The 15671-nt window shown below is 37.9% G+C and overlaps 1 protein-coding gene across 3 annotated transcripts in view; it reads right to left on the reverse strand.

The window, feature by feature from the left end:
• The window catches only part of gabrb3 (gamma-aminobutyric acid type A receptor subunit beta3), a 29045-nt gene that overhangs the window by 4901 nt on the left and 8473 nt on the right, over positions 1 to 15671 (reverse strand). For all 3 annotated transcript variants that reach the window (XM_026305263.1, XM_026305265.1, XM_026305262.1), the window contains 4 exons: positions 8405 to 8625; positions 6851 to 6933; positions 6098 to 6235; positions 2804 to 2956 (listed from right to left, as the gene is read on the reverse strand). In XM_026305263.1, coding sequence (XP_026161048.1) covers positions 2804 to 2956; positions 6098 to 6235; positions 6851 to 6933; positions 8405 to 8625 — 595 coding nt within the window. The remainder of the gene's footprint in view (positions 1 to 2803; positions 2957 to 6097; positions 6236 to 6850; positions 6934 to 8404; positions 8626 to 15671) is intronic.

Raw genomic sequence — 15671 nt, forward strand, 5'->3', positions numbered from 1 at the left:
AAAGTAAAAACCTCCAAAATTGCTCAGATGAAAAGACCTGAATGCCCCTCCGTGGCATGTTTGAATTTGTGGAGTAAGGTAGAAAATACTGCACTACATGGTTTACAGCTCATGTAGCAAACAAACTGTAAACAGATTCAGGAAGTACACAATAAACTACAGTATAGTAATTTTCTTGATAATGTGCACCATCAACACTAAATGTGTCTGTGCTGTTTTGTATCTTCTGGATGGCTCACCACCCTGGACGGTGTGTCTATTTCTGTCAATTTGGCCTTACATAATTAAACCAAAAATGTTGCACTGTACAGTATGTGTGCGGGTGTCAAGAGCAGTGTGGGTAGATGGCATCGATTTCTGCATAACAAAAGGAACAGCAAGAATCTAAACTCTCTCAGTGCTCAGAAGAAATGGTTACTCAACAAACTCTGAATTATTTTAACTGCAGTGCTGTAGAAGCTACAGCTGGCTCTGAGATTGCATCAGCAAAAGGTACATGGACAGATTAAGTAGATGGCATCTTCTATATTTCTACTATCAATCAACAATTCATAGCAATAGCAATGGTCTGATAAAAGCTTAGCAACTACATGCTGAAGTGATGTGCATGACACTGCAGCAAGGATAAGATTTAGTATTTCAATAGTTTGAAGGGAAGTGCTTTAACATTCCAAAACCAAATTCATGAGGGCACAAGTGCAATGAATGTTTTCAACTGTTGACTGAGCCAATGCTTGATAAGCAGCTGACATTTAATGGTGCAGTAACGTGCCCTTTCTTACACAGTGCTTGGGTGCATAGAAGCTGAACGTGGATTTCTATTAAGTCAAATTTTCTAGTTGAGATCAATGCAGTTAGAGGAGGTTAGGTGTTTTCCACTGTTGAGATGAGTCTCATATCTGTTGCAGTCCAAAGACCAGTGGAAAGAGTGAGTCTTAGATCCAGCTCAGACTATTGCAGCACAGAGAATGAGCCTCAAACACACTGAAAGCCACACACTGACTTCACAGTACTTTTATTTATCAGTGCACACATGACAAACGTGTAGAAAGAAGTGTGCTCTGCACGCATCTGCTATGAATGAAACTTTAATACTTGACTTTAATGTCACATAACTTTATGTCCACTACCTTAGGTTGTGGTATCAACACAACAACAAAGGGTTTATTTGGATACATTAGTTTAGAGTAATTTAAATTTTTTATTTTTTCCATTAAAAAGGAGCTAAATTTCTCAAATCATAAACATTACTATGATCATACACAGACTAAAAATAAGTAAGCATATAAATAATAATTTAAAATAGGGAACTTTGTATGTCTTTTGTTTGGTGCAGATCCAATTATGTAAATACATCCACAGTGGTAAGTGAGACCGCAGATTTAAAAGAGAATTCTCTGTGGACCTGTCCCTACGAGCAACACCTTTCTTAATACACTCAATCATGTTGTCCATTATTAATATAAAATATTTACTGGAGTAGCTTTCACTCTTTCTCCTTTAACACTGTACTGCTCCGAGGCCTATAAGATAAATGGTGAACAGCTTCAACATCCAAATTCAAATAATGTAATAGTGCAATAATTGTTTTTTTAATCTCCTGATACTCCACACTGGAATGATCACTTCCTGTCTTTCAGAAACCTAAATAAAACCACTGACAACATGACAGCCACTGTTTTATGTCTTTCACTGGCCAACAGGCGCTAACCTGACATTTACTCAGGTTGCAGTATGGTAAATTTCATGAGCTTGACATGCTGCAGCATCTCTGAAGGTGAAGACGAGACATAGATCATAATTGTATCCTGTGTAACAACACATTCACATTTTTTGCTTTGTAGTTATCCATGCAAAACATCCTCATAACCACCCACATGCAACCTGCACACTGAGGAAGGTATCAGCTGAAACCTTTGTGGTCATTATAGACCTCTTTCAAAGTAGATATCCTGGGAGGTCACAGCAGAAGCGCAACAGTGTAAGTGATGACTATATTTCATTTAGAGGTTGGCAAGTCCTGCAACCTGATCATGTGCATGCTGGTTTGGACATCTATTGCAACTGGACAGAATTTCACCTGTGCACCCTTTCGTACCTGCAATCACAACTAAAATGTCTAATGTGAAAATGGTCTGTTCTATTGGTTGAATATATATAGAACTCATGAAAACTCAAACACATTTTAAAAATACAAACCAGCTTACACCATCCATCTCTACAGATGTGTTAAAATTACCCATTGCTTGTTAGAATCTAAGACGGGTTTTGAGAATGATTTAAGAAAGTACTTTAAGAGTGTTCAAGATATTACATACCATATGCAGCTTGAAATGAACACCAGCCAACAGCATGTAAAAATTAATTTTAGCTGCAAGTAACTAAAAAACAATCAAATTCTCTCACAAAAATTCACTCACAATGACCAGGCCAAAGCAATAAATTGTGTGAAAAGATTGGCACAGATTCACAGATTGTCAAAAATATGCAGCTAAAGAAAATACTTTACATTTGAGCATACGCCTGACACAAATGAATCACATCAACACTAAATTTGAATTGATACCATCCATACCATCAAATTTGAATTTTAGCTTATGGACACTAATGAGGTTTCACCATCTATTTATAACAATAAATTGATGTAGATAAGAATATTGATAAAGTGTGTTTTAAGAAAGAAAAATTCTGAAAGACTGGTTACATTAAAATCACTGCTCACAGGCCCGAAAACACAACAGACATCTTTCTGAAAGTAAACGACAGGCCTGCGGGTCTGTCTACTGCACGGGGCACATCATACCTAATGCAACTCTGGCAGCCGAGGCATCGTAATTTATCCAGAATGACACCCAGGAAAGGATCGTGATGAGGATGGAGGGCATGTATGTCTGCAGGATGAAGTATCCAATGTTTCGCTTCAGCTTGAAGCTCAGAGATAGTCGAGGGTAGGCACCTGCAGAAACAGACAGTGAATGGGGGATAACCTTTCCTGATTGAGGAACATGGGTTTTTTCTGCTCTGTGTGACAGTGATAGCATCAAGAAATGGGCTCATCACCATGGAACGAACAAGCTGAAATTAATGTGAAAACTGATTAAATTTAGCTTTAAGATGATATGCGTACAGGCAGAATATTTAAGAGAAATATATACAGTATCTCACAGAAGTGAATACACCCCTCACATTTTTGTAAATAATTTATTATATCTTTTCATGTGACAACACTGACGAAATGACACTTTGCTACAATGTAAAGTAGTGAGTGTACAGCTTGTATAACAGTATAAATTTGTTGTCCCCTCAAAATAACTCACCACACAGCCATTAATGTCTAAACTGCTGGTAACAAAAGCGAGTACACCCCTAAGTGAAAATGTCCAAATTGGGCCCAAAGTGTCCATATTTTGTGTGACCACCATTATTTTCCAGTACTGCCATAACCCTCTTGGGCATGGAGTTCACGAGAGCTTCACAGGTTGCCACTGGAATCCTCTTCCACTCCTCCATGATGACATCAAAGAGCTGGTGGATGTTACAGACCTTGCGCTCCTCCACCTTCCGTTTGAGGATGTCCCACAGATGCTCAATAGGCTGAAATACTGCCCTGTGGCCCAGTCTCCGAAAGGAGGGGATCATGCTCTGCTTCAGTATGTCACAGTACATGTTGGCATTCATGGTTCCCTCAATGCCGGCAGCACTCATGCAGCCCCAGACCATGACACTCCCACCACCATGCTTGACCGTAGGCAAGACACACTTTTCTTTGTACTCCTCACCTGGTTGCCGCCAGACACGCTTGTCACCATCTGAACCAAATAAGTTTATCTTGGACTCATCAGACCACAGGACACGGTTCCAGTAATCCATGTCCTTAGTCTGCTTGTCTTCAGCAAACTGTTTGCGGGTTTTCTTGTGCATCATCTTTAGAAGAGGCTTCCTTCTGGGACGACAGCCATGCAGACCAATTTGATGCAGTGTGAGGTGTATGGTCTGAGCACTGACAGGCTGACCCCCCACCTCTTGAACCTCCGCAGCAATGCTGGCAGCACTCATACGTCTATTTCCCAAAGACAACCTCTGGATATGACGCTGAGCACATGCACTCAACTTCTTTGGTCGACCATGGTGAGGCCTGTTCTGAGTGGAACCTGTCCTGTTAAACCGCTGTATGGTCTTGGCCACTGTGCTGCTGCTTAGTTTCTGGGTCTTGGCAATCTTCTCACAGCCTAGGCCACCTTTATGTAAAGCAACAATTCTTTTTTCAGATCCTCTGAGAGTTCTTTGCCATGAGGTGCCATGTTGAACTTCCAGTGACCAGTATGAGAGACTGAGAGCAATAACACCAAATTTAACACACCTGCTCCCCATTCACACCTGAGACCTTATAACACTAACGAGTCACATGACCCCGGGGAGGGAAAATGGCTAATTGGGCCCAATTTGGAGATTTTCACTTAGGGGTGTACTCACTTTTGTTGCCAGAGGTTTAGACATTAATGGCTGTGTGTTGAGTTATTTTGAGGGGACAGCAAATTTATACTGTTGTACAAGCTGTACACTCACTACTTTACATTGAAGCAAAGTGTCATTTCTTCAGTGTTGTCACATGAAAAGATATAATAAACTATTTACAAAAATGTGAGGGGTGTACTCACTTCTGTGAGATACTGTATATGACTGCTGCTTTCACAATGTTAAAGGAGTATTTACACAATTTCAGAAATATGCTTTATGCTCTTTTATGCCTTAATAGGCACAGGACTATTGAGGAGATTGTACTTGACATCAGAGTCTATGTAAACTCTAGGTGAACCTGTCCTATAATGGTTACTTCTGTAGGCTGAGTAAACATGCAGTCATGTTTCTCCTCTGCCCGATTCATATACAGTGGGTGCGGAAAGTATTCAGACCCCTTTAAATTTTTCACTCTTTGTGTCATTGCAGCCATTTGCCAAAATCAAAAAAGTTCATTTTATTTCTCATTAATGTACACTCAGCACCCCATCTTGACAGAAAAAAACAGAAATGTAGAAATTTTTGCAAATTTATTAAAAAAGAAAAACTGAAATATCACATGGTCATAAGTATTCAGAGCCTGTGCTCAGTATTGAGTAGAAGCACCCTTTTGAGCTAGTACAGCCATGAGTCTTCTTGGGAATGATACAACAAGTTTTTCACACCTGGATTTGGGGATCCTTTTGCTCCTTTTATTAGTTTCAACTTCTGACCCTGATTGAAATGAGCTGTTATAGCCCTTGAAGTATTATCTTCTCAGAAATAAAATAGCCTACTCCTTGTCATTAATCCACTGGGAATAATCACTGTTTTGATATTTCCAAAATTTTGTATCATAAGAGAATAATTCATACTGTTGGCACTCTGCCTCATGAATATATTAATCCTCTAGTAAGTACAGTCACAATTCCTTCATTAAGAGCTTGAAGAAACAAAGGGATAATTGCCTCTCTATTATTGTTCCTAGGTCTGTTGTTGTAACAAGTGAGGTCATGGTATGATGCAAATACTGTAATTAAGGAAGTGTACATGGAAAACAAAATGTAGGAGGTCCACTGACATTTGGGTGCTTTGAATAGTTCCTAAAATGTATTTTCTCTCCGCCTCTCATTGTGCGTGAAGAGAGTATTGTAACACTATCTTCTGAAGGTTTATGGTCATTTCACATGGCCTTTTGCCTTCAATCTTTTTTTAGAGGGTCAACTCTTAAAAAAAAGATCTTTTTAAAAAAAATTTTTGGGGGGGAAATTTTGCTTTTATGGTATAGTGGGTCATAGAGAGGAAGACGGGAATCAGGGGAGGCTGAGAAAGAGAGAAGAAAGTTGTGACTAATGTCTGAAGTAAAACTCATAACGGCCGAAGCGGTGCACACAGTGCTGCCAAAACCACTGTCAGGGATAGATATCAGGACTTTTTTATGTTTGATCTGGCCTTTTTAGGTATGAATATTTAATGTTATAGACAAATACTTTAGATTTCAAGTGATTTAAGAGCATCAAGTTGAACATGAACACTGGTGCAGTGGGACTGTAGCTAGAAAAAAATGCTCCAGAACTTTGATTGTCTACTCTGTACTCACCCGTGGAAAAGACCACATTCTTGGAAACCAGTTTGTAGTCAACTATGGAGAACTGAGGAAGCTCAATGCGCGTCACCCCGGTCACAGCGCTGTCTCCCCCTTTCCAGTAGAACTCTATATCATCTGTTGTGTAACCATCTGCAAACCCAGAAAACAAGGCAAGGGGTAATTCGTATGAATGAAAAACACTGAAAAGTGCAGTTGCATCATTTTCTATAAGGCTAAAATTAATAATGTATTTTATTTGCAGTGAAACCTGGGGGCCTAATAGGTACAACTGATTTACAGTAAGTCCTATGAATCACATGAACTGGTTTGGCTGTAAGTGCTGACTGCATGAGATGTAAATCTTTTTGGGGATGTGTGTCACTGCAGGCAGACAGAGAGACATAAGAATGGGATCCATGACTGTCCACAGTATGGCAGTACAGAAAGCCAAAGATATCATCAAGAATGATGAAGCTGGACTAATCATTACCATGCTCTACTATAGAAATCACTGCCTGATTAAAGTTCTCCTGTATAGATGAAGTAGCTCTAACTGGAGAGGGTGAAGCAAGCAATCTCACTGGGCTGCGACAGCTTAATAAATCAAAAGCAATTCAGCAGTCAGTGCAGTTTCTGTTTCTATGAGATGAGAAGTGTGAGAACTTTTTTTATGGGAATCACAGTGCTGTTCATATTTTTAGGTAATGAAAAAGTAGAGCTGTCCAATGGATTTTTTAAAGCACAAGACGTGGGGATTTAACTTACAACTCTCAATTTCCAAAGTGCAGTTCTGTTCATCCAATGGGTATCTCCTCAGATCCATCATACAGGCCGCTGTTGTCGTGATTCTGAAGCAAAACACAACCAAAAGAGAAATATACATTACTTGAATGATCATGTTTGCTGTGGCTAATTCATTAAGACACATTACTGAAATATAATGTCAAAGAGGAAGATGCAAGAGGAAATGGCAATAGATGTGCTTCATTTCACTCTGTGTGGAAACAAGATACAGCCAATCTCAAGCAGAACAAATGATTACAGTAAGACACAAACATCTTGACAAATCAGTAACATTCATTATTGTTTCTTTGAAAGTAAAATCCCCTGCTAATTACTGTTAATGGCATTTCCAGGCTTCTCAGAGCTGAAAACTTATATTGAGAATCCAATCTTGAGGGAAAGTCCAAATAAACAAATGAGATGAGGTCTGAGATATGACCTGATGTAAGGCCCCGCTGCACTAGCATTAAACTGTGAGAATGCATCTTAAATGTTTTCAACATCGTGCAGATTGGATAGTTGTGAGAGTTAAAAGCCAACAATTTATGCATTAGAGACAGATTGCCAGCTAATTCTTGAAATCATCTTGGGAGGGGATGTGCCATGTTGAAAATGTGTAAATATATCTGTTTCTCCAAGGAGCATGCTTAATTATTACTGTGCCGAACTGGATCAAATAGATTGTGTAAAGGTGAAAAACCAGAACTAATGAATTTGGGTTTCTTAACTGGCTAAGAAATGTATATTCAGTAAGTGTAAGTGTATCTGGATTTTATCAGGATATGAGACTTGAACTGTGTTAATGTATTAATGAGGCATTTAGTTCCAACCAATGGTTCAAATAATTGCTCCATTTTTTTGTACATTATGCCCTACTGAAGTGGGAATTAGTGAAGCCAACATCAGTCACATACTGTAAATTCTGATATAAAAGTTTTCATATAATGGCAGCATCTCAAATAACAGCCAGCAAGCACAAAGACCAAAGACTTGAAAAAAAAAAAAAAAAAAAAAACATTGTGGGGGGTGCAATTATCTGTGCCCTACAACAACAGCTCACATAAAGGGTGTTTCCATCTATGAGCACAAAAACCCTGAATAGAAATGCAGAAATGTCACAAAAATGTTTTTGCACTTGCTGAAGTTAGAAAAACTGCTGTACTGATAAAAGCAAAATGTGACTTAGTGAATAAGTCATGACTCACAGAAAACATGTAACTAACCAGACAGAAAATAGCAGCAGTCAAAAACATCAGATTTGTGTGGAGTGATAAGAAAACTTACATTCCTCAAATTAATATATTAATACATGTAATAACATTAGCTAATATTCTTCAATGATACCCAGCTGGAATATTAACACCACCAGCACTTGATCTTTTGGGGGAGGTGTTTTTATTTAATTTTTTATTATACTGATTAAACTGATTTTATCAAAATAAGAGGTAAACATAAATTGGATTGGAAGAAGCTTGGAGTTTGCACTGAGTAGGGAACAAAGGACATCTATGTCATATATCCCTAAGAAAGGCCTACCTGAGGCCATAGAGAACAGTGCCATCCGGATGAAGTCGAATCATACGGTTTTTTACAGTGACACCGTGAACAAAGGACTTCTTGTCATTGAGGAAGTAGGTGTCAGGGACCCAGAGCTGGTCTGCTACTCTGTTGTCCAGTGTCAGGTTGAGAGGGATTCCTGCATAAGCCAGTCTCTTATCTCTCCAGTACTGCTGGAAGTACATAGTCAATGTGTAGTCCTGTGGGGAGTGAAATAGCATGATCCTGTAGTTACAGTAGACAATAAATATTAGTCAAAGTGCAATGATATATGACATACATACACAATATAACTAAAGGATTTTTTCTTGAGGCTAGTGTAGCCAGAACCATTCAAACTGAAACAAGACTTCCTGCAAAGTTATCATGTCCAGAGCTAATCAGTCTCTCTCTCGGCTGTTCTGTGCAAAAGACTGGCCCAGTTCTGACAGACAGATGTTGATTACTGCAGGCAAATCATCAACCCTATGTTTCATCTTAGGGACTTATTGAATAATTCAGGCATATTTTGATAGACAGAAAGATGATAGACAGAAAGATAGAAGCATACTGTACATAGCATGTACAGTATGCTATGTATGCTATTATTTTTCAAAAATTCAGTGGGAAATCATACGTAAATCCAAAAGCATTTCCAGGCCTTTAATGGGGGTCTTTACTAACTCAGCTGGCTTGGTTTTGCTGACTAATGTCTTAAATAAATAAGCAGGGCTTAGGAAATAAACAAAACCTTGATGGTGCTGAAAAAGCTGAAACTTCAGTCATCTGGTTCAAAAGTATTTAGCTCTCCTTTGGATCTCACCTCAACATCTACTTTTTTTAGCACTGAAATCATTTTTACTACTGGTTTTTGGGATTCCATCTGCTGCTGATCTGATTTTGACAAAATAAATGTTTGTTTTACTTTTAGTTTATACCTTTTAGTTTGGTTTAAAATCTTCCATTACTCTCTACTCAACATGGTGTAGAGGGGCAGCTGCATAATTGATAACTATAGGCTGGTTTTGTGCTAAGAATGAATTATGCTTTGTGATATGACTGACAGTCTAACATAGATTCATATAAATTAATCAGCGGGAAATAATTCAATCAGGAGATGTATTTATTCTCTTAGGCCTATGTTAAAATAGCACATTCAGTTACTAAGGTTATGTGTTTTTTTATTTGATGCCCTTTTTGTTTTTAGTAATTTTACAGAAAAATGATAAATTATTGATACTCCTGACAACATTTCTCTTAAATCTTTATCAAAAAATATGGTAGAGTTGTGGGTCGGTGTAGATTCTGTACTGAGTAATGCTACAGAGAAAGTTTTCAGAAAATCCCTGTCTTGAGACAAGGCTGTTTAACTTTTTGAGTCTCTGTAGAGATGCCTTTACTCTACTCTGCCTCTTTAACCCTCTGTGAACAGAGTGCTTTCATTATGCTCCCTCCCACATGCAGCAGAGGTGTGAGATGGGTGAATCAGTTTTACACAACAGCTCTTATACTACAGAGATGAAGCCCATCTACGCCACCAACTCTCTTGCTCAGTGTCTGTACCACAACTATTTTAGTCTGTTCTTCAGATCCCACTTCAGCAGTCGTCCCTGGCTGCCTTAAGCATTGCATCTCAGAAACAATGCTACAGTATATCTGAACACTCTCACTGTACACACTGTTCAGTACACTCTCCTGCTCCCAGTACCCTGTGTTATCTGCAGGGCCCCACAGACATCTATTTAGCCCCAAGGTTATTCCCCACAGTTTGTGTATAGGCAGATGCCTTCTGAGAACCACACTGGTCATTGTTGTTCAATAGTACTGGGTGCCCAGAAGTGCCAGATTACATACAATAATTCAATTATATATAAATATAAAAATTCACGTATAAAACATTTGCAAAGGCCTGCTGTCTTCATTAAAAATAGACCATTTTATCATCACCATAACAATTTGATCTTGCAGGCTTTCTATGGCACAGCACGCTTTTGTGTATTTCATTTTAAAGCTTTGTACCACTGAATATAGTAATACAACTGTATTTAAAGGTTCAGTGTTTAATATTTAGAGTGATCTATTATTAGTATTCATAAATATGTCATCATTAGTGTGCAATCACTGGAAAATAGAAACTGTTGCATTTTCTTAATCTTAGAATGAGCCTTTTAAATCTACATAGGGAGCTGGTCTTCTTTCACGGAGGCAGCCATATTGCACCTTCATGTTTCTACAGTAGCCCAGAAGAGACAAACCAAAGCTGTAGACAGGGAATCATGTTTTGTATTAAAGATGATGACCACCATAGCCTCCCTCACCTGGAAATAGAGAGGTGGGGTGCTCATACAGTTACATTCTACAACTGGACCACTAGATGCCTTTAAATCTTTTGCATTTTTCCCCATTGTGCCTTTAATTGAGATAATATGGTCTCTATAGATACACCTTAGGATAAATATTCCAGTCACATAGAGATTTTTAAGGTGGCTTATAAATTAGAGGAGCAAGACTAACAGTCAACAGCCATGCAATACCTAAATGCTAATGTGAGCATGCTAACAAGTGCACAATCATAAAGTTAACATGATGTCTAGCAGTTATTCTGCTGGGTACCCTGTTCACTACCTGTACTTAGTGCATCTTAGTAGTGTCTTAGTGTAGTACCGGATCTCCATAAGCCTGTAGAACAGCTTTAGTGCTCTTCAGCTTAGATTTTCCACGTTGATAGAAGTCTGCTGAAAGGATGACCATTCTTTAAAAAGATATTACCTCGTCTGGTTTTGATGATCAGGTTTCTCTCCTAATGTGCTGACTGTCTATATATCACTTTAAACTACCAGAGCCACTTCATCTAAGCCCTCCACTGGGTTTAAATAAGATTACATTTATCAGGGAAACAACTGAATTACCTAGAATAGGGAAATCTTGGCTTACAGACTGACATAGAAACATCACCATCTTTTCCCTCTGTACAATGTAGTAGTAGTATTTGCAAGTAAAATCAGATTTGAACTTTAACAATATTTTCTTAATGTCAGAATATGATTTGTATTTTTACTGATTTGTATTTAAGTCTCAAAACTAAGCTGAGTAAAACTATTGAACTTCATAATGTATAATGGCAAAGACTGCAAAATCTCAATCAAATCAAAGGTTATGCTCTGTAAGGGAACAGTCAAATACTCTAATCAGGTTCTGATGAGTTAACAAGTCTGAAACATATGTGTATATTACAACATACAGGTATAATGAAAACCTAAGGTTGCAGTGGTGAGGAAAGATGTGGTATGAAACACTGCTGGTATAAGCATGTCAGTAGAGGGAATAGTGAGAAGTGATTGGTTATAATGGCTGGGCTGTGCACTGGAACTGATTTGACTTTTTGACCACAGCTCATCAGCTAGTAGCCACACAGCTTGTGACTGAGCCATTGAGGATAAAACATGAAAAAGCCTGATGTTAGTCAGCTAAAGCAAACGCATAATGCTAATCTGTAAAACACTAACATACAATCCCACTGAAAATCATTAATGATTATCAAAAAAAAAAAAAAAAAGTTTTCAGAAAAGGAACCCCAAGTACAGATCATGAGAATGATCCGAGGTAACAACCCAGAACATGCAGATTACAATGAGATAAGAATAAAGTTTATCATCTGAAAAACTATTAAAAAAAAAAAATTAATAGTTATTGTGTTTGTTTGGCAATATGGAAGAAAATACCTGACAAAAAGATTAGAAGTGCTTGCTCATAAGGGATTTGTTGGGTTTTTAGTTTTAGTTTTTGTAAAGTGCCTTGAGATGATTTGTATTGTGATTTGGTGCTATATAAAAAAAAATTGAATTGAATTGAATTGAATTAGAATTATATCAACACCTGAATAACATATTTTGAAATTGAAAGACTACTAATTACATAGTTTTGAATTTTATATCTGACTTTGTAATTCATCTTTCTCATTACTTTGGAGTAATGCAGTAGGGCTGAGCTCCAACTGTAGCCACAGCTCCCGTAGCTACGACTAGTTGTGGGTTGAGTGCCCAAATGCCGAGTGCTGGAATGTGTACTGTGTGTGCAAATTGCAGATGGATTCTAACCATACCGTACCTTGTTTTTGTTGTTTGCCTGTTTTTTAAATGCATGCTGAACTGCTTTTCTTTGATGTCCCAGATGTCAGTTCTGAATCTGTATGTTGCAAATTTAATGATCTAAACTTGTACCTTTATATTTCAGATACACGATTTTGAATTGGCTTGAACTTTTAGATCTGAATTGAGTGTGCTGTAATTGAACAACCTGAAAATAGTTCTTGAATATTTAGGGATGAGAATTTTCTTGATGATTTTGAGAATGGTGAAATAATGCATATGGAAACTTAGTTATTAAAATTGCATAACTATTACAAATTTCACAAAGTAAATTTCAGACTACATTAATTCAGAAGATGAATTACAAAGTTAGATTTTTCTGTGCAATAATTTCAATTATTAATGTAATTATTTCAATTTCAAAACTATGCATTCAGTAGTGATACAATTTCAACATCAGTTATTCAGGTGTTGATATAATGCAAATCTTTATGTGAGATATTTGCTTGCACACACTAAGGGGTGGTGCTCTTTGCTGTCAGCTGTGTAGACCACAAGAGACAGAAAAAGGTTTGTTCTCAGCATCAGTGAGTAAATGAGGCCCAGTGGGAGGATGAGACTGTTGTGTCATCTTCAGCTCGGAGAGTTCACAGTCTCGTGCTCAGACATGATTAGATGATGTGTGCCAGTCAAACACTGTCTATGCCAACTTTTCACCAAGATATCTGCTGGGAATACAGGGAATAGTACTCAGACATGCTTGCCCCATTTATGGGGGCTTTTCATCAAGCTGTAAGGTAGTTAAGCGATCCCAGTAGGATTCAGAGTGTTCTATATATGTTTTACAAACCATGCTTTTAATAATTTAAGTCTCTGCATCCTCCTACACAGCATTTAACAAACATTTCATTAAATGATTTCATTATTTTCATCATCTTAAAAACAGGTCACTTATCAGCTCTATTATGTTACAAAAGCAAAGAGGCAGGTGAGCTATTTTTGTTTCATTATTAGAGGTGCTCAAACTGAAATGATTCTCTACAGAACTATAATGTGTTCAGTAACTCATCTAGATCATGAGTGTATCATGATGGACCATACTGGCCAAGCTGAAAGATAGAGTGCCTTTCTTCAGGGGAAAACAGAACATAATGGTAATAACTGAAACAATTACCATCGCAAACCCCTATGGGATTTTAAAATGGACAAAAATAAAACTATGGATGCAGCTCACAATACATGAACCCATGAGTTTGATGGCTCAGCATTATATGACATGACTGTGGTTCAACCATGCACTTCAGCAGCAATGACTCAGAATGAAGTGGTGAATTATGTGAATGACCATACTTATTCATCTCTGACATCCTGAGCCTGGGTTTGTGAATTTGGTCTAAAATAGTGAAACTGAAATAGGCAATTATTATAATTGTTATTTATTAGTTAGCAAAATATGTAGCACAGTTAAAATAACAGATTGGTGTGTAAATGCTGGTGTGCAAAGCTCTTACACACAGTACAAAATGGGATGGTCCAAACATTTTTGATGCCCTAAAACCATGAAGGAATAGTATGCCCTACAGGTCTCCCAGCCATTTCTCTCATCACATATCCTTTAATGTAAATAAACAAAATATATAAATCAGATGTTCTCACATTAAGCTTCCCCTGGAATCAGGCGGTTTTGTCCAATATAAATCTTTGAATTTCCATTCGTATTTCCTGTTAGGGTGACAAGTAGAATGATTCTGCTGCACAGAGGGTTTATATTCCTGTATGGTCACATCCCAATACTGTGTAACAATAAGTGTAGCATTGTTCTTGCACAGTGTGAAACTCAGCATGTTTTATAGGGACTTCACTAGTATTTCTAGCTGAGTTTTCCTTGCCTTTTGAGTAGCTGGGACCAGAGGCTTTTTGGTGCATTATGTAGCTGACTTAATAACTAAGCCCTTCTATATAAATCTGGGAGAACATCTGTAGTGTGAGTTTTTAAGGGTAGCACTTCCTCCAGGCAGAAGGTGGATAGTGTTAAAGTGTCAAAAGGGATGGGTGTTTTAGCGCATGATGGATTCGTCTTCCAGCTGACTCATACTGAAGCTACTGAACAAATGTGTAACAAATCGCTGGGAGGATCTGCTTGACAGCTTTAGGTGCTTTATGTGCCTGGATAGGTGCTGGTCTGCAAGCTATGGGAACTTTGTGGGGTCACAACACTGGGACCGATTCCTCATAAATACACAAGAATTGCATTTTACTCATGGAGAGCACTTGTGTTACATCAATGTCTGATTAACAAGGATTACTAAAAAATAGAACAGAATAGAAAAGGACACAGGGAAATCTTAATATCAAGCTAAAAATAAAGAAGTGGAGCAAGTAAAGTCAGAAATAAATTAATCTCATCTCCTAGACAACAAGCTCTGCAGGTCTCCCACACAGGCTATGATGGTCCAGTACCTTGTGTGGCTATTTGAAAGCATGCTATCATTACCTTTATTGCTAAGCGAGACAGCAGGTTCTGCTTTGGCCTGTACAAGAAGTATGACTGAGCAGTCATGAAAGTGTTTTAAACTGATATACCACTGACAACCGCTCTTAATCTTGTGTTTTAGGTATTTAAAATGAATTATACCCTACCATATGATCTAATTAGCAGCACCTCTAAAGCTCACTAATGAACACATTGTGTCTTATTATATCTATAAATCTTCTCAACTAACTCCTGGAAAGCTTGTGCCTCAAGCCCAAAAAGCTGAACCCTTTACATTTGACATTTTTGACCATTTTTCTGAAATGCTGAAGAATTGCATTTGAAGGCTGGACAGGTTGAAATATTGTTTAAAAGGCTGAAAAAAGCTACAGCAACAGACCAGGTCCTGGAGGGTTTTAAGACATAATTTTTGAAGTCACCACCCCCCTCACAATGTCTCTAGTTTTGCTCTAAATCTACTTTCAATAATGTCAAACTGTTCCCCATGGAAGAAAACTATGTATGTGGAACAGAGCTGTGTATCATGTCAAATAACACCAAGCTCTTTCTGAAAGTCAAAGAAATGAACTTGATCTTCAGCCAACTTTTCTACTTTCTTCTAACCACTTTAACACCTGCCTGGGTTGGGGATCAGACACTGCAGGATAAAAACACAATCACAGGTCATGCTTTACTGGTCCCTGAA

Source organism: Mastacembelus armatus, chromosome 4 (genome assembly GCF_900324485.2).
Source record: "Mastacembelus armatus chromosome 4, fMasArm1.2, whole genome shotgun sequence".
NCBI classification, from domain to species: Eukaryota; Metazoa; Chordata; class Actinopteri; order Synbranchiformes; family Mastacembelidae; genus Mastacembelus; species Mastacembelus armatus.